Source organism: Paramormyrops kingsleyae, chromosome 2 (genome assembly GCF_048594095.1).
Source record: "Paramormyrops kingsleyae isolate MSU_618 chromosome 2, PKINGS_0.4, whole genome shotgun sequence".
In the NCBI taxonomy this organism is placed as follows: domain Eukaryota; kingdom Metazoa; phylum Chordata; class Actinopteri; order Osteoglossiformes; family Mormyridae; genus Paramormyrops; species Paramormyrops kingsleyae.
Window position 1 is genome coordinate 23,532,292 of NC_132798.1, and position 18,613 is coordinate 23,550,904.

The window sequence follows — 18,613 nt, forward strand, 5'->3', positions numbered from 1 at the left end:
TGCCATCCATATTTCTGTCTAGTGCAGAATACACAATTAAAGATGGCAGCAATGCTAACCTTTCTCATAGCGTACTCAAGTATCATTACTCATTCAGATTTATAGCTGCAAGTAGAAAGTTAAATAAGTGGCAGGTCACTGGACTGTAACATGAAAAACTGATTGTGAGGTTTAGTGTTTTGTCTCATTCCTTGAATGGATACACATATGGTGGAATGTGGTAGGATTTTGTTTCACACATACTGCTAGAGAAAAAAACTAAATCAAAGGTGAATATGGATTTAACTTAGTTTATTTTAATGAAATCGGGCAAATATTCCAGATTTTTGCTGATGAAAAATTCACGATACTACCATGATTTTTAATAGGATTTAATAGGATAGTATCAGTGAACTGAATGTAATAATATGGAAAAAAGCTGCGTCAAATCTCTCAAAATAACTTAAAATGAATACCATGTATCGTAATACAGAATCAATTAGGTATCGGCTAGAAAAGGCTGACATTAAATATCCGTTTTTCATACTTATCAGACTTACATAAAGCATTCCAATAAGCTCAGTTTTAATGCTTTCAAATGTATAAATACAAGTGCGGTATTGGTCATTCAATAAATCATTTCAAGACCAACTTTGTCATTAAAATGCTGATTTCCACACCTAAGCTTCTGAGCTCAATGGTTGTAAACATCACACTTCCTTCATAAAATGTGTGCTCAAGAATGAAAAGTCTGCAAATAATCGACCACAAGGATGCTTTTAGAAAAATACAGTAATACCACTATCATTCTGGCAAGCAAGGATATTCCACAGTGGTTGTCCTTTGTTTAAAAAAAATATTTTTTTATGCTTAACTTTAAAGAATAAATCACTTAACCCACAACTGGGTCTACAGCTTTGTAAACCTCAAACATAGTTTGCAGCATTTTCTGTCCTGTCTCTTGTATCCCAGCTTTTGTATTGGCTACACAAAATATTATTGGTTTTTAAAATTGTAAACTTCAACTTTAAATTGTAGGAAATAAAAATAGTTGAGTTACAGTAGTAGCAGCTGATGAAAACATTATGGGCAGTAAGCAATCCACAAAGCTTTCAACTACGCCCCTTGGAAAAAAACTTTTAAATGGTGTTGAAGGATATTAAAGTCTGTAAATTTATCAGGCAATCCAAGATCACTGCTTTTTTGGGTGGTTATATTAGCAGACGTCACTTAAGGATTTAGAACATTTAGCAGCGAATGTATCAAACTGACAATTTAGCAAGCGTTTACATATTACTAACCTAAGAAGTTTCTTTACAGAGTACCTGTAAAACATACTACTGATGAAGGTATATAAAAGAAAGTATCTCCATATATGCACTGGACTGCAAAAACACAATTGTTTTCTGTTTTCTAAGAACAACAGTCATGAAGTACTTCAGTTTCCATGGTCTGAACTAGAATAAAGAGGCTTCACTTTAACATTAGAGGTATCCTAAGGTTATGGATTCCGGGGAGATCATTTAGTTAAACATGCCAGGCATTCAACAACCAATGGTTCAGGGAGTCTACTTGAGATGTCCTTCAACAATGGTGGATGAAGTGTCGGGAAAATGTTAGCTTCAGACTTCATTCGTTATCCTCTATCACAGGCAGGAAGTCGGCAATGGTGTCCACCACATAGTCAGGCACATAGATTTTCTTCTCAGGAGCCTGGTCATCTTTATAAGCTTGCGCCTCCTCCAATGTGGACACGCCCGTGAGGGTTAGCATGGTGTCCATTCCACAGTTGGCCCCGAACAGGATGTCCGTTTCCAGACGGTCGCCGACCATGAGGGAGTTGGTGGGATCTACCCCAAACTGACTGGCGATGCACTCAAACATGAAGCAGCTGGGTTTTCCGATGACTGTGGCCTTGCGGCCGGTTGCCGTCTCCAGGGCGGCGGTGAGGCTACCAGAACCTGTTGCGGGAGAAAACATCAAGATTCAAATTCAACAGCTTTTTGCAAGAAGGGATACTGTGTCTATGATAAAATTTTATTTAATTAATATTTTTAGGTTTCCTTTGCAGAAAATATACCTATATCTGAGGACTTGGCTAAAGCAATGCAAAAAATACAAAAAGTTCAATGTACTCAAGTGTATAAGATGATGTATATAAGTATATAATGTATATATGCCTATGACAATGAATAAAACAGCACATGAAGCATTGATAAGGTGTCCATATACTGTACATCAGACCGTCTTTGAACACCAGGTCATTAAAGTATGTCAACTTACTATTATTTTTCATCAAAACAAATGAAAAAGCAATGGTAGGAGAAGGTGCGAAAGTTTATGACGGCTGGTGCGCTGACCGCACAGGTGTCCGGAGCAATATACCTGGTGTGACTCTCCCTTCCCGGAGTGGATGCCAAGGGTCAGGGTCGGTGGCCAAAAAGAGGCAATCGTCGTTCTGCAAATAGCAACAAGCTTTGGCCAATTTTAGGAAAGTCAGCTTGTCATCATATCCAACCAGGACGGCCTTGATGTCCGAGTCTAATGGACAGTCGACTATAGTCATTCCCGGATCGTCCGCCTCTCCTTCCACGAAGGGCACGCCAGCCTCTCGCAGCTCCTTGTACACTCCATGTCCCCCGATAACAAACACTTTGCCTTGCACTTTGGCTACATCCCGCAGGTAGACAGCAGAGCAGTAAGCCGAACTGAAGATTTCTTCCTGCGCGACGTCTGTGAAGCCCAGCCTGGAAAACTTCTGCACGTAGTTCTCCCTGGGCCTGGTGCAATTGTTGGTCACGAAAAATACGTTTTTCCCTTGCTTTTTCAATAAACTCACGACCTCAGTCGCCCCGGCCACTGCCTTTTCGCCATTCCAAATGACCCCATCGCAATCGAAAAGGACACTGTGCTTTGTGTCTAGGACGTCTCGTATTTGAGATCCCCTGATCTTCTGACAACCTCTGCCAGCTCCTGCCATTCCGATCGCTATGTTATTATAAGCACCTCGCCAGCTGTCACTGCTCACCCTGTCTTTCTTTGTGAACCAATGGCAATTACGTCACCCAGTTGTAAAATAGAAAAATGGCGCTTCCAGCTGCTAACTCGCTCCGTTTTGCTTCAGATGCTAAAAACTATATAGGAATACGTTCAGGGTGGCATTAAAGGAAGCAGAGGAAAACAACGCGACCCCCCATCTTCTATCGCCACAACACCAACGAAACACCTCCGGCCTTTCATGCAGAACCTGCCCCTCCGAGTAGTCGGCCCCGACCCCGCGCCACGCCCCCTACGAAATATATCCAATGAAATCATCCCGTCTCATCTCAATATGGAAATAGCGAGGTAAGAATGCGCATCGCAATTAAACAGCTTCGTCGGTCGGTGAGCGCCGTTCCGTGCTGTGAAATGGCCGCTTCTAAACAAAACAAAATCGCACAAACGCAGGAAGTTAGAGGAATATCGTATATGATTGTGTAGTGTGAGTCATACCTGAATCTCTCCACTGCGAAATGTCTCGCATGTGAACTAATTTCCAAAACACGTGGACAATAATGATCTTCTACTGAAACAGTAAATCAGATTTCCTATACATTTCTTCTTTTATAAGATCTCATTTTTTGTTAGTCATATAGATGCGTGTTCTGTTTTTCCTGATTTGTATGAGTTTGAGTTTTATTTAAAGGAAACAACTGGTCAGTAGGTTTTTGAGTGCCATCCACTTTAAGAGAGAAGAAGAAAGGCAGTCACTTGGGTGTTTGATACCTACATCAAACTGCCATCAAATGTTCTAAAACAACTTCCTAATTGACTAAGTGCAAATGACCATTTCAAACTGGTGTTTATTAATTGTATTACATTTTTTTTCCTCCTTTAAAAATTCAGTCGTTTTTGATCAACACAAAATGTTCATCAAACAAATGACATTCAAAGCGCCCAGAATGTCAGATTCCCATTGGATGAATTCTACACAATATTCTTAAAATTGATAATTATTGCAAGAATGCTACAGATCATTGTTCCATATTTTGAAAATGTTCATCAGGTCATGCATGTGATGTAGCATAGCATGCATCAATCTTCACACCACTTCACTGCGGCAGCATGCTGCTGGTCTGACCCATCCTCTCTTCCCATGGCCACAGACCAGCTCATCTGAGCAGATCTCCAGGTTTCCCCAAGCCAGCTGGAAGATGTCATTCCTCCAGCATGTCCTGCACGTGGCCCAGGGCATCTGCCCAGAGGCGTTCTCCAAGAAGCCAAACAGGTGGCACCCTTGAGAAGCCCAGACCACCTCAGCTGACTCCTTTTAGTCTCAAGGAGCATACTCTATTCCAAATTCAGTTGTCATGGTCAATGATCCCAGCAGTCAAATGAAAAAAAAAAAACTTATTTTGGCCACTTGTACCTGTGAATTTGTGCTTTTTTTGGGGAGGTGTGACTCAGTGGGCTAAGCCTCTGTGCCTGTAATCAGAAGGTCCCCAGCCTGAGCCCAGCCTCACCACGTCTGCGGATCCTTGAGCAAGGCTCTTAACCCCCAGCTCCCTGGGCACTGCTATGGGTGGCTGCCCTTCATGGCCAGCTTGGTTTCACCTACAGAGAGCAAGCTGGGGTAGGTATACAGAGAATTTCCTCATGGAGATCAATAAAGAATCTATTATTATTATGCTCATTACCCATAGCCCTTGACCAAATGTGGGGATAGGGATGACTGATCTGTTCAGCGCTCACAAAACTGCTGCCACCAGACGTATTGGTCTGTTAATCACTTTTCCTACCTAAGCAAAACAATAAACACACATTGATTATTGACCCGCCTAAAATTGTTCATCACTAGCAGCCAGTCAGCTAAACTAATTTCATTATCACTGGAAATGTAATGATCTGCAGGTACAAATAGTCAATTTCTGAATTTAAAATAAGGAAACTCATACTATGGGGAATTTTACCAGTAATTCAGGAAAAATTAAATAAATTACAACTAGAATTTATGCTTTATGGATTAACTTACAGTGCCGAACACTTCAAGGATTATTTATGATAAAAAGACAAGTCCGGCTGGATCCATAATGTGAGAATCAAATGGATACAGTAGTATTTACGTTTGGTCTTACATCAAAAAGCATTTACGCCAAAGGAATTCACTGAAATCTGGAGAGTTACTGCTCATTTTGGTCAAGAATGACAAAGACATGGAGGATAAGATTTCCAGAGCTTTATTTCTGGATCTGTACACAAGGTATTAAAGTACAACAGAAAATACAAAATAATGCTCAACAAAACAAAACAATTCAGTGTTTATGTACAATATTATAAACAATAAAGATTTTGTCTTGAACATTTCAGATATTAAATGCAGTTTCGATTGTCTATATTTCTGGCTCTCTATATATTTATATATATTTGTGTTTGTTTCGTGTAATTCACAAAGGTGGTTCTGAACTCAGACCAAGAATGCTCATAACTGTACTGACTGTATTTGCTTCTTTAAATTCTAAAATAAGAGAAATTAAAAATAGTGTTTAGGAAAAAAAAAAAAAAAATCTTGTACTAAATATTCCTTTAAAATAGCACATTTGACTGATTTTAGTGGAGGGTTTAAAATAGACACATACTTCCCTACAGGTAAAATGCCATTACGATTACATTCTGAATTTTTTTTAATCTATAACCATTCCGTACAAACTTTGGATAAAATAAATACCACTGCACCACTATGTTTGCTAAAGCTAGCGATCAATCAGTCCTTGCAAAAGACGAATAGAAATAATTGCACAACCTAAGTGACCAAACTGTACACTGTATCTGCCAACAACTGGTACTAAGGTACAACCAAGTAAATTTAATGTTGGGAAGGGAAACGGGAAGAAAAAAAAGGGGGGATTCCAGGAAAAGCAAAAGTACCGCAACAAACACCAGGCACTAAACAAGCAGTCATTCTGGCTTCTAATTATGTCAGAAGTCAATTTCCTTTGTTGCCATTTCCATCAGTCTTATTAAACAAATACAGCAAATTTAGCACCCAGAGTTGGTAGACAACAGATGTCCGATTCAAACACAAAATGTGGAATTAACGTTTCTGTCCTGTACAGAAAATGCAGCGCCTTGACCTGTGGCCACTCCAGCTACCCCTGGCTAACGGGCTCAGTGGAAGCAGGGCAGCGAGACCACAACTTGATCAATCAGCTGTCCTAATGTAAAACACACCAAATCTGCACCTTTTGCTGAATATGCACTGTTTTATAGTGTTGGAATATAACAACAGTAAGAGTGGGGCACACTGGTGCAACCTAATACTAAGTACAGTACTTCAGTGTTGCATGGATCAAAACCCAGCCATTCTATTTCAATTTGCAGCACGAGAGAAAGTCAGCCTTCACATTTCGCAGAAGAACCTGCAGAGTACACAGACATATGGAAGTGTTTTCGTGTCAGTTTTTGCAAAAACTGGGTGCGCAGTCACTTGGAATAAAGGCCTTACTGCAAGAAAGGACCAAATCCCAGCCCTGGTCATGCCAAAAGGCTTCCAGAAGCATGTGAAAAAAGGCATAAGCAGCCTCCCAGCTCTGCTTGTGGGATCCAGATGTCAGAACCCGGTGACCCCTTAAAGGAACATGACGCAGACCACCAACGTGTATAGTGTGGGAGATCACTTGTTTCAGTGGACAGTGGGAAACGTTCTCATCGGCACTTTATACAACCTATTACTCTATAGCACAGCGCATCCGCAATGCCTTTTTAGCAGACAGCTACTGCACAAAGGGGGGGGGGGGGGGGGGCGGGGGAGATTTACAATGATTGCAAAGCGTTCAAAAGAAAGAAAAAAAAAAAAAAGAAAAAAAAAAAACAGTGCAGAAGAATAGCTTAATACGTTGAAGGTAAAGCTGTTTTTAGTGGTGCATCTTAGTGAACAATCACAGCATGCATGGGTAAGCTGTCCTCTGACGCAAATTAAACGAAAATGGGGAAAAAGAAAAATCCAAGTCAAACAAAACAACCACTGTACATATTTACAAATTATTGCCTTAACAGGGAATTAAAAGAAATCTTTGTCTCAACACAAATTCACGAGGTCAAATACTCAACTTTTCAAAAGACTACCCAGTGATTATGTACATTAGTAACTTAGTGACCCATTCTGCAATAGAACCTTTGTTATGGTGAGCAATGCATTGGTCTCAAATACTCCACCATAGAAATAGAATTACTAGAATGGCACCATTAAGGGGAAATGACTACATATATTTTCTCTTCAAGGGGGGGCGGTCAACCAGAACAGGTGACATTAACAAATGAAAAGATGGCAGTGAACACCAAAATATTAGACATTCTTCCACACTGGCAAGTCTATTGAACCTTTTAGTTAAGAAAATCAAAGAAAATTTTTCACCATTTCAGTAATTCTATGTCTATCCACTCCATTGTCCAACATTCAGAATTCAAATACCCCTGAAAGGGCTGCTCCAACCCTACAGTCAACCTCAAAATGCATAGATAAATTAACACTCATACTGCATTCATATAACTGGTAATGATTCCTAAGTAACCTGTTGGTTTGCAAACTGAAGACAGTGACAGAACTCAAAACCTCACAATCCAACAGCCTTCAACTGGAATGAATGGGAATCCCTGACAAGTAATGACAAATAAATAAGACAGTAATTTGGATAGCGTGACGGAAGGGAGATGCTGGCAAGCAAGACCCACCTTCCAAAGTGTGTACTTAGGCTTTTCTGTGAAGTTGTACTATTAACATTAAGTATCTCCCCCCCAACAATTCACCATAACAAGCTTACTAAACCAAGGATGTACATGCACTGATCAACTTACATAAACAGCACTAAAGTCAGTAAAAATATTCTTATACATCACAAACTAGAAGTTAAAATGTGCCAATATTTTTAGCAATGTTTCACTGTACAGTTGCCGGGGGGGAGCAATTTGAACACAGAACACTAAGGCTAAAGCTGTGGGGACCGTGGTGCAGCCCATAATACTCTGCAATAAATAAATATCCGCCTTTTGACTACCTCTAAACCACACATTTTCATACAGCAAAACCTTTGATTTTTCTCCCCGCCCTCTCAAAATAAAAAGTCTCAAAGAGTTTCAGCCATCAAGAAAATGCGTCAAAATACCATAACCAGCAATAAATAGAGTGACTGAATTACACGCTTGGAGTGAGCTGTTCTCACACATCGCTGGTTTGCCTTTCCTCAGAGTGACATGTGCCAATAGAGGCTCCTTAAGGTCTCCCCCCCCATACAAGTCAAACGTGAACCACGGGTGGTGGGGGGGCAGGCTTCACAATGAATAGGCACTGAGGCCGTCGTATAGACGCTCCTTCGGTACCGTGTGCAACAAGGAGGCAAAGTGGTGTATCTGCAATCACAGCCTGACAGACTGACCAGGGCAGTGGGATACAAAGAGATTAAATGTTGCTATTGTGGGCAACCTTCCACTTCCCAAAAGACAACCTAACTTAGGGGATAAAAGGCAAGATTCACCAATACGATCCAGCTCCCGTTCACGACTACTACAGCTATGACACACTGTATTTCAGCTCCTAACGCAGTGCTGCCCAGCTGTCCTTGAGTGCCCTCTGGCCATCCCACATGGTAGCTGTATCTATAACTAATCGCAGGCATGGAGATGATAAATCAGGCCACCCATACACACATGTGGAATGACTAGGGTTTCCCTAAGGAGAGGTTTGGCACTTTTGCTCTGAGGAACAACAGAACCAGGTGTAAGACAAACAGAACAATGTTATTCTCTTTGATCAAGAAAAAAAAAAGATGCAAGTCGACCAGATAGTTGATTTTTCCCCATTCCGCCTCATTTAAAACAAATTGTGTCAGAGATTTATATATATGTGTGTGTGTGTGTGTGTGTGTTTGTGTGTGTGTGGAAATCAAAATGTCTAATTTACAGCCAACTCAAACAGGATCTGGCAGTGAGGTAAATGTCCACTGTGGCGTGGAGTCGCCAGATTCAAATCCCTTGGAACCTGTAGCCTTTTCTTTCTGTAGTCCACTCAGGAGACCGAAGGGAAGAAAAAGAACAACAACAAAAACTAACTCCCAGACTAATAAACAGAAGTGCTTCTCAATTTGCAGAAAGTTCTTGCACTAAATGCGTGCCGTTTTGGGGAGTGAGGCCAGAGCAGCATGCAGTGGGCACTGCGTTGAAGGGGCCTGGCCATTCTTGGTACCGCCAAGTACTGATATTCCAAAGTACCAAAAAACAAAACAAAAAGAAAAAAAACCCAACATGAAAAGCTGTTTCTGGCAGTCAATCTGGAGATCCTTGCCATTTGTTAACTGGACGACAGTAAGGTACTTAAAGGCTTGTCTGAACCAGAAAGAGGACATACATGCACAAACCCTGCATTCAGGTCCCAAAGTATATGGACAGAGATATGGTACTTCCAAATTGAGGACTGGAAAAACAAATGAAGGAAAAACAAATGAAAATAAATGGCTATTTCAACTCTTGAGAAATCAAGATTTTAGTTCTATACGATAAAAGACATCACTGATGTCATAGTAAAAAAAAGGAAAAGAAAACACAAATATATTTATATATATTTATATATAATAAAAAAAATTCCAGTGAATGAGAATATATACACATTTGACGGAGGCTCCGTCAAACAGGAGGTTGGTCCGGCATGAGGCCCCCTACTCTGACTGCAGGGCCGCAGGCTGTGTGTGCAGTGAGTGCGGACTAATGAAGCCATTGGTGTCGCCGGAGGACAGGCCCCCGAAGTCTGTGACGGAAACGGCCATCTTGGCACTGGTGATGCGGTGCGTGCGGCCCTCAAAGCCGACGCCCAGCTCTCCCACCGACACCTCGCCCACCAGGGGTTCCGCGAGACCCATCTTCAGCCTTTTGGAGGGCCGCTCGCAGTCTTTGCCGCACACGTTGAGCGGGCCGAGCTCGGAGTGGTAGAAGCCAGTGTCCAGCATGTTCAGGCACTCTGCGTCGCCGTTGGCGCCGAAACCCAAGGGCTCACTGTGGCCCAGGCTGCTGCGGTGGAGGTTTTCCAGAGGGGGGAAGCTGAAGGACTCCAGGCAGGCCCCGTCCGCAGGGTTACACACAGTCGCCACACTGTTGGTCAGTGCTGATGGACAGAAATGGTCACGGTCAGCACCGATCGCTCACAGAGGCAATGCTTTCAAGCGTTATCCATTATAGATGCCATTGGCGGCATAGCTCCTTACAGAACACTGGACTTATAATCCTGTCATTCATTATGGATGCGGTTTACTGTATTCCAGATGATAGCCAGCCATTTATTAATGTGCCTCTCTGCGTAGGCTCACTGCGTAGGCTCACTACACAGCTTATCACACAACTATCACATGGGGCCACAAGGCAATTGAAATAAATGCGACATCCACTACATTCTAAACGAGAGAATCAGCTACGTCACAGCCGGGGGGTCAACAGCCTTTCAATTGCTATCTTTTGGCTTGACATTTATTAGAAGAAACTTTCATTTTTTTAATTTTTATTTTTTTTAATTATAGAACTATTTTAGCAAATCAATTCATATCGTGTATGTTGTTAAAAGGGTAGAAGTTGGCAACAAATCCAAATTCTTCCAAATTGATTTTCCTAGGTTACAAATACAAATAAAAGACCATAAGACACTTACTTTGGCCACACTAGAGCACTGAAATGTGGTTGTTTGAGCCCAAAGTGTAAAGGCAGCATACCTGTGAGGTCAGCATACCTGTGAGGTCAGCATACCTGTGAGGTCAGCATACCTGTGAGGTCACTAGCAGTGATGGAATTGAGGAGGCTAAGCTGCTGCTCCGTTGGAGGCTCCAAGCGTCCACCACCAGCACACACGGAGGGAGAGCTGTCCATGGCCAGGCCCTCTGCCTCGTCAACCAGTCGGTCCATCAGGTCACTACAGGGCCACAGTACAGAAAAGGAAGCCGATCAGCCATCAACACCAAAGATGCTTCATCGGGGGCAGACTTGCAGAAAGTCTGTCTATAGGGGTATAAATAGCTGATTCCCAGGCGATTTGATTACAATAATTGAAGGAACAATTTCATGCATTGGAAACCTTTCATTTCTATCACGATTCAATCCAATTAATCAATTATTATAATAACCTAAATTCAAAGCTTTAACTTCACTGAAAAAGAATTCACAAATATTACCATGAAAACTTAACTGCAAACTATTAACCATATACAAAAGCAGAATCTTACAACATAAATTTTGCTATGGACCCATGCGACTCTGAACAGGACAAGCAGGTATAGAAAATGGAAGAATGTTATTATCAAAGAGAGAACAAGCCAGTATAAAATGTCAAAAGGCCAACTACTGAACTGTATTGACAAGAGAAGGAAAAAAAAAAAGGGGCAGATTAGTAGAACGATGATACATAGTTTTTTTTAATACTGAGGAAAACGAAAGATCAAATCTGCCAGTCAGATTTAATAATGGATTATAACCAGGTCGCGGGTCAATACTTTAAGGCTTTTTCTAAATGGAGAACGAGCCGACGAAATTCCTCAGTCTCCACTACGAAAAATGGCTGATCATTCAATAAAATCATCTCCATTATTTTGGTGGTTGTTCCTTTAGCTCTGATGCTGCTAACTTTGAATCCTGGTTAAGGTTTAGAAGTCAGCTGGCAATAGCGACCAAGATTGGCACATCAAACCAATGGTGATATCTTAACGTACATGCATTTCCAAGGCTAACAATACTTTTTAATTAACTAGCTACCTACCTCAGGATCTTGACCACTGCCTCCTCACTTTATCGCACTACGAAACAGGCGTTTTCCAAAGGCATCATAGTGCAAAGATTACCTTACCTATTAAATGTGAGCATTCTTCAATACAACAGTGGTGAATTTCCCAAAAGCCAAAAACACCATAATGCAAATGTCACCACCATAGTAAACAGATCTTCACGTGGTGCTTCCTTTATGAATATTAATGAGCCTTAACCCACCTACATTTAGGAAATTCCCGCGTGGGCAGTGCTACCTGCAACATTAACGCTAGAGCGTACAACCCTGATATAGGAGTATCTTTACGTCCAAAAATCGATTCTGACGTTAAAGATGGATGCATTGAATTGCCACCTTAATCGATACATCACGATGCATCTTTACACCCCTACTTTCTAGAAAGTTCCATCACAGGACTGCCAGGCAACTTCAGCAGAGAATCCATTTGTCTAGCTCCAAAACCATGACCAGAGGTATGAGATTCTCTGATGAGTTCAGTCCAAAAACATACGGTTCTGACTGATATGGAGCAAACCTAGTAAAACCAGAGAGCTTGGATAAAATTACAGGCCTGATGATCACTGACCATTTGTGTTAAATGAGGTTACAGAAGAGAGTCACTTACGTTACTCCTGGATAGCTGCTGTACTTTTTCTTCCCAAATCGGTTCTGTTGTACAAAGTAGTCAAAGCGTTCAGACTTCTTCCATATGTAGTAGAACGCTACACATTCAGCCACTGTCCTTGTTTTCACCTTAAAAATAAAGACATGCAATGAAAAATAAACGATTTGTCCATATGACGCAACATCCCCGCAGTTAAACAAGACAGATGGTTTACCTTGTGTTTCTGTATGAGGTGAAAGTTCTTATCATATATCTGAAGAGCATGTTCAAAGTTTCTGCATTCTTCTTCAGACCATGGTAGTCCATCTAAAACAACGACGAAAAAAAAAAAAAGATCATATTCCTCCACCACCGTGAGAAGTATTGTTTTGGGTTTGGTTCCCTCATGAGGTCTCACTCACCCTTTGAAGGTTTCGCATTGTTTCGGTGCCGTTTAAGTGCTTCGTGGGTATTGTAGTCGCACTTCAAAAGCTCATACAATGCCTGAATTAAAGCAAAGTATCGAGTTACTTTAACAATTCTTATCATTATTACAGCAAGCCTACATGACACCTGGGCAAAAGCTGACCTGCAGAGCTATTTTACTAATCATTAAAAAAAGTCAATGTTTTATGTTCAAGTCTACGGAGAGATAAGCAGTTTTTTGCCCAAAACGTTGTCATTCAATAATAAGCAAAGGAAGACCTAACAAATAAAGATCAGGGAAAAAAATGCCCAATGCTGACATGGTGAAGCTCAGATTTGCCCCTCCATAGAAAATAATAGCCCAGGCCTAGTCTAGATCTAATACTACAACCACTTGGTTAGAAGAGGAAGTCCATAAGAGTTACATTATCTAATGCCTTGTTTGGATTCAGTCAGTTTTAATCGTTCTATCACTTTGTTCGTGCCACAACCAATACTTTAAATATTTCAAATCAGTCCTGCTACAATGAGAGTAACGTGTTCCTGAAAACCTCACGTTCAGTACCATCACGTACTAAAATACACATATCCTGTGGGGAAAAATAGATTTACAGGAATGCCACTCCAGAAATAGCTTATGTCAAACAAAATGAATCAAATACAAGCAGTGATACCAGAGGCCAATAATGTAATTACATGCATTTTAAATAAGAAATAGCACATTAATAAATGTCATAAACATCTTCTATGGGTCTTAAGAGTTTCACAAGAATTGCTTAGTGCTTCAACCGAACGTGCTGAGCTCTCTGAACTTGTGAATTGCTCAGATTCGGGCATAGTTAGCCGCAGCCACCATGCGGCCGGGCATGGATTCAGCGCAAACGCAATAGATTATGGTATGCAGAGGGGCACCATGTGGCCGGGCATACACACAGCACAAATGCAATAGATTACGGTATGCAGAGGGGCACCATGCAGCCGGGCATGCACACAGCGCAAATGCAATAGATTATGGTATGCGGAGGGGCACCATGTGGCCGGGCATACACACAGCACAAATGCAATAGATTACGATATGCGGAGGGGCACCATGCAGCCGGGCATGCACACAGCACAAATACAATAGATTACGGTATGCAGAGGGGCACCATGCAGCCGGGCATGGACGCAGCGGAAATACAACAGATTACGATATGCGGAGGGGCACCATGCAGCCGGGCATGCACACAGCACAAATACAATAGATTACGGTATGCAGAGGGGCACCATGCAGCCGGGCATGGACGCAGCGCAAATACAATAGATTACGGTATGCAGAGGGGCACCATGCAGCCGGGCATGGACGCAGCGCAAATACAATAGACTACGGTATGCGGAGGGGCATCATGTGGCTGGGCATGCACACAGCGCAAATACAATAGACTACGGTATGCAGAGGGGCACCATGCAGCCGGGCATGGACGCAGCGCAAATACAATAGATTACGGTATGCGGAGGGGCACTGAAGGCAAGATGGCTACAGACAGTCTACATTAGGTTGCTGGGTGTTTTTATATGATAACTTATCAAATATTGTTTTAGATATTTAGAATCTAAGACTGACCTGTGCAATGCGCAGATGTACAAAAAAAGATTTAGAATTGAAAACCAGTTTGACTGATTCACTAAAAAAACAATTTGTTCATGAATCGCATAGTATTCACATAGTATTTTTCTCTCTGACTGAAAATTGTGCAAGTACAAACACGACTGCCGGTTGTATTGGACTCGGATACTAATGAATCAATCGCATTACAACAATTTTGTGGAGACAGTCAGCAAACTGACTGTACTTCAAAACACATAAGAAATCCGTTCTGGCTTTTTTTGTGAAATGCAAGATATCAGAGACGGCCCAAGCACAATGTCACACTCAGCCAAGGTCTCCTGCTCTACCTGCTCATTGTCTCGAATGCAGACCCCTTCTCCGACAGCTCCAGTCTTTCCATCCGTTACCCGACAGCCTGCTTCGCGCAGAAAATCTCGAACTCTGCTCTCCGGCAAAACTCCCGGACTCCACAGTAACTGGTCCTCGCACTCGTACGCTGCAGTGGGGCAAACGGCACCAAAGTAAACTCTTTACCTGGGTCCAGCTTCCTTTTTATGTAACATCTTTCATGCCATTAATGTGCTATGATGATCTTTCCCCCTTTGTACACAACTGGCAATAAATTAAAGCCAAGGGGAGGGACCAACCTTTCTCATCTTCATCATAACTGCAGAGGCGTGACGGCACCTCAGCCTGGTACTGAGATCCAACCATTATCTCCTTCAAAATCAGGGCAAAACAAATAAGGAAATCAATAAAACTATTACACGTCTGACTGCAGGTTTTCACTCAATGACAGCGGGATTATACTGTAAGACTTGCCTTTTTCGAGTCTTCTGGACTCGTACCATCCTCCTCTCCTTCTGATTCTTTGTCCCCATCGTAAATGGTGTTAGCTGAAGACAACATATTAAATGACATTTCATAATGAAATACTATACTATACAAGGCAAATGGGCTATATGAACCCTTTCCAACTCAAGTAAACAATCAGCACTGGGGAAGCATGTAAAGGACGCTGAAGCCCTTTCTGCAAAGATTAAGAACTGTTTTGATTTCATACTGAGAATGATCGCCTCACCTGTGCTAAACGACACAAAATTAGATGGTGGCACACATGGTGGAGAATACAAAAAAAATAACATTTACACATGCTACTAAAAATTTAGTTCCATCATAGCCAGACCACACGTGATTATTACGGTTCGTGCACCCAGCCACGAAAATCTGACAGGTCTTACATCTGAGGCTCCTTGGGAAGAAATCTGTCGCCTCATGGGATGTTACTGATGGGGTGAGATCATCAGCTGATGACTGAGTCTCTTCTTCATAGTCCCCTGAAAGGAGGTCTTTTGCAATCTCCTCCTGTTGAGGAGTAAAACAATAACTGTAACACTTCGACGCATAAGTAAAAGTACAAAAAGTTTAAAATATTATAATAAAGGAGAAAAAAACACCAGATTCAACACACACAGCAGTTAATGTGAATGACTGAGTAATGCTATTAACTCAATTAGGAAGAAATTATACAAAGTGGCTGTTGTCCCAATGGAAGCCCAGTCATATCAATCATTGGCCAATGCACGTCTAGTGTTGACAGAGATAGAGGAGTCAACCAAGAACTGAACATAAAGACTCTGATCAGTGTAGTCATGAACCTGTACCAGCCACCTTATTTAAAATTAGGCAATTTTCAGCTATTCTGTTTACGATAATTTTACTGGAAACACCTCTGACATTCTCTTTTAAAAGACAGCAGTTTTTTCAGTGTGACTACAATGAAAGCTCTTGGTTCAGAAACACAGTGGCAGCATGGCCCTCACCTTGTCTAATGTCATATCAGGCAGCTCATCTGTCAGTTCACCAGAGGAGCTGTCCATGCTCGAACCCGCAGCCGTGCTGACTGATGCCTCATAACGGTAAATGGCCAGCAGCTCCTCCAAGGGCATGCTGCCCTCCTAGTAAGACAACAGGAATTTGTAAAAATAAAAATAACAACCAAGAGTCTCTAACTAAAAATTTTAATAATACAAAAAGACCTAACAGGCATTGAAACTCATACAGGTAATAATGTATCTCACAGAAAAATCAAAAAGGGAGTTGAGAAACTTAAAACAAAATGACTTTTAATCAGTACTCCACGTTATATATATAAAAAAAAAACCGACAAAAGATTAAAAAAAAAAAAAAAACACAATACCTTCTCCAAATCCGCCAACTCTGCTCGAAAATTCCTCTCTCCATCCTGCAACTCCTCCTCCTCTAAAGTACGCTCGTCGTCGAAATCGTGGACCAACATTTCTGCCGTTGGATCAAAATCATGGTCTTCCGAAGACAAAGAGCCTGAAGCAACATAAACACCCACATTATTAAAGTCAATACAAGTTACCACCAGACATCATCAATTTATATCACTTCACGTCAGCCCGGATAATCGTGCCCCTCCTATCTGGCATACGCCTATAACAGTCATCCAACTAGGTTAGTTGATATTTTATTTAAACTCATTTTAAGTCAAACTAATAAGAAGATTTTTTTACGATTTCACAGAGATTAATGGAAATGCATCAACGGATTATACCAGGAAACTATCTCCAAATTTAACGGGAAGGCAAAATGAAACTCACCTGGGCTTGAACTTCCAAAGGAAGCCTACAAAGCGAAATAAAAGGCAAACATTAGTATGAAAAACATTTGCAGCAACGTCCATCCTGCTACTTCACTCGGGGACATTTTCGATAATACAGCTATTGAAATACAAGTAAGAAAACGCAGGTATCAGGCAGCGCTGTCAATCCATCAGTAGCAGGAATAATAAATAAATAAATGCACGTCTGCGTCCCGTTTTTCCGCTACCTGGGAGTCTTTTCTACACAGCCTTGTGCATCGCTCCTCGACAGGAACGAAACAAAAGCATAATTGCACTTTAATTCACCATCATAAAATAATTAGCGATGCAAAACATATACATATATTTTTTCGCCTTAACCGGCCAGCCTTACTGTCACTGCGCTTCGCAATTAATCTAATAAACCAAAGCCCGAGGAAAAAAAAAGATTCTCATCAACTACATCGCAATCTCACTGGTGTATTTAAAAACCACCTTCGAAAGTTATGTATCGGAGAAAATGCATCGCCCGATCGGCCAAAGAAACGCGTATATTTAGTGAGCTAGCTAGTCGTTTCACCGCCGCTCGGTTTACGAAACATTCTTACAGTCTGCGTTAGACTGGAACGCAGGGGCCTAGTCCCGTAGGATCCCGCTTCACATTCAAACATTTTCATATGCCTAGTCGGGCCGATTTACCCCCAGAAACCGATGCATCGCCAAAATAAACCTTACTTAACACAATCGAATGGATATAAGCGGAGAATGTCGGCCACGGGGCTAAAAATCAGACGTTTAAAATCTGATGCTTCTTCCCTATTTTCCTTCTTACCTCCGCCATATTGGTACCTTTAGGCTAATAAACTGGCTCGCGCCCGGTACCCGGATCAGCTCGGCCGGCCAATCGGAGGCCGCGATTACGTCTTTCGCCGTAACTTTCAAACTGCTGCTCGGGAAAGTCGCCGGACTGGGCAGAATCTCTGAAGTGGCGCTCAAAAGTTACTGTCCGCTTACCTTTAATTACCCCATTTCATGTCCCTTCATATGCTTGCAGCACAATAGAATCGGGTTACTAATTTTTGTATTTTTAACATGCAATTCTGTAATTAAGTCAAAACCACATCCGTCGTATTTTAACGAAGATTTTTCTACTAATGTCATCTCTGAAAGGAGACTGACATCCGTATTATTGTTCTTGGGAAAAAATATTAAACCAAAAAGCAATGTTAGGGGAAAAAGGGGGAAGCTGCCTTTTAAAAAGTAATGGTAATTACAGAAGTCGTAGTTACTGAACACATACCTCAAACGATTAGAATACAATAGTAGCAGTTATTTTCAGCAATGCATTTTTTTACTGCAACTGATGCTACTAATAGCAATGCAATTGCAGTGTTGTACTACATTAAATGCAGTACTATTAGTAGTAGATGAAGCACTAGCATATAGTGGTATGTGCAGTAGCAATGCTATATGTTGGCTGGCAGCGTGGCTTGGTGGACAGCATTGCTACACACCTCCAGTGACAGGGGTTTGAGTCCTGCTCCTGCTGTCCATTTGTGGAGATCCCCTGTTGATCTGCGGGTTTCCTTATGCAATTACAGTGCCCTCCACAATTATTGGCACCCCTTGTAAAGATTTGTA

At 41.6% G+C, this 18,613-nt stretch overlaps 2 protein-coding genes across 5 annotated transcripts; both read right to left on the reverse strand.

Moving 5' to 3' along the window:
• Positions 1–276: 276 nt before the first annotated feature.
• Positions 277–3,259, reverse strand: pdxp (pyridoxal (pyridoxine, vitamin B6) phosphatase). The gene is made up of 2 exons (XM_023803106.2): positions 2,365–3,259; positions 277–1,940 (listed from the first exon to the last, which is right to left on the reverse strand). The coding sequence occupies exons 1-2, from the start codon at positions 2,957–2,959 to the stop codon at positions 1,609–1,611; spliced, it is 927 nt and encodes a 308-aa protein (XP_023658874.1). The 5' UTR covers positions 2,960–3,259; the 3' UTR covers positions 277–1,608.
• A 1,920-nt stretch (positions 3,260–5,179) lies between these two features.
• mier3b (mesoderm induction early response 1, family member 3 b) lies at positions 5,180–17,866 on the reverse strand. Of its 4 annotated transcripts, none has more exons than XM_023803073.2 (13): positions 17,805–17,866; positions 16,992–17,016; positions 16,565–16,707; positions 16,188–16,322; positions 15,606–15,729; positions 15,187–15,260; positions 15,012–15,084; positions 14,712–14,860; positions 12,773–12,854; positions 12,586–12,677; positions 12,372–12,499; positions 10,755–10,900; positions 5,180–10,105 (listed from the first exon to the last, which is right to left on the reverse strand). In XM_023803073.2, the coding sequence occupies exons 1-13, from the start codon at positions 17,811–17,813 to the stop codon at positions 9,663–9,665; spliced, it is 1,623 nt and encodes a 540-aa protein (XP_023658841.2). In that variant the 5' UTR covers positions 17,814–17,866; the 3' UTR covers positions 5,180–9,662. The 4 variants fall into 4 exon arrangements, with proteins under 4 accessions (XP_023658841.2, XP_023658842.2, XP_023658843.2 ...); XM_023803074.2 differs by lacking the exon at positions 17,805–17,866 and adding an exon at positions 17,708–17,782; XM_023803075.2 differs by lacking the exon at positions 17,805–17,866 and adding an exon at positions 17,713–17,733.
• Between the last annotated feature and the right edge of the window lie 747 nt (positions 17,867–18,613).

Excerpts from the sequence above, each read along its gene's own strand:
- pdxp (XM_023803106.2), bottom strand. The coding sequence starts at position 2,959 with ATGGCAGGAGCTGGCAGAGGTTGTCAGAAGATCAGGGGATCTCAAATA. Across the intron at positions 1,941-2,364 it reads GGAAGGGAGAGTCACACCAG|GTTCTGGTAGCCTCACCGCC; the intron begins GTATATTGCTCC and ends CTCCCGCAACAG.
- mier3b (XM_023803072.2), bottom strand. The coding sequence starts at position 17,649 with ATGAAAATGTTTGAATGTGAAGCGGGATCCTACGGGACTAGGCCCCTG. Across the intron at positions 14,861-15,011 it reads TTATGATGAAGATGAGAAAG|CGTACGAGTGCGAGGACCAG; the intron begins GTTGGTCCCTCC and ends GCCCCACTGCAG. Across the intron at positions 12,855-14,711 it reads GCATTCGAGACAATGAGCAG|GCATTGTATGAGCTTTTGAA; the intron begins GTAGAGCAGGAG and ends GCTTTAATTCAG.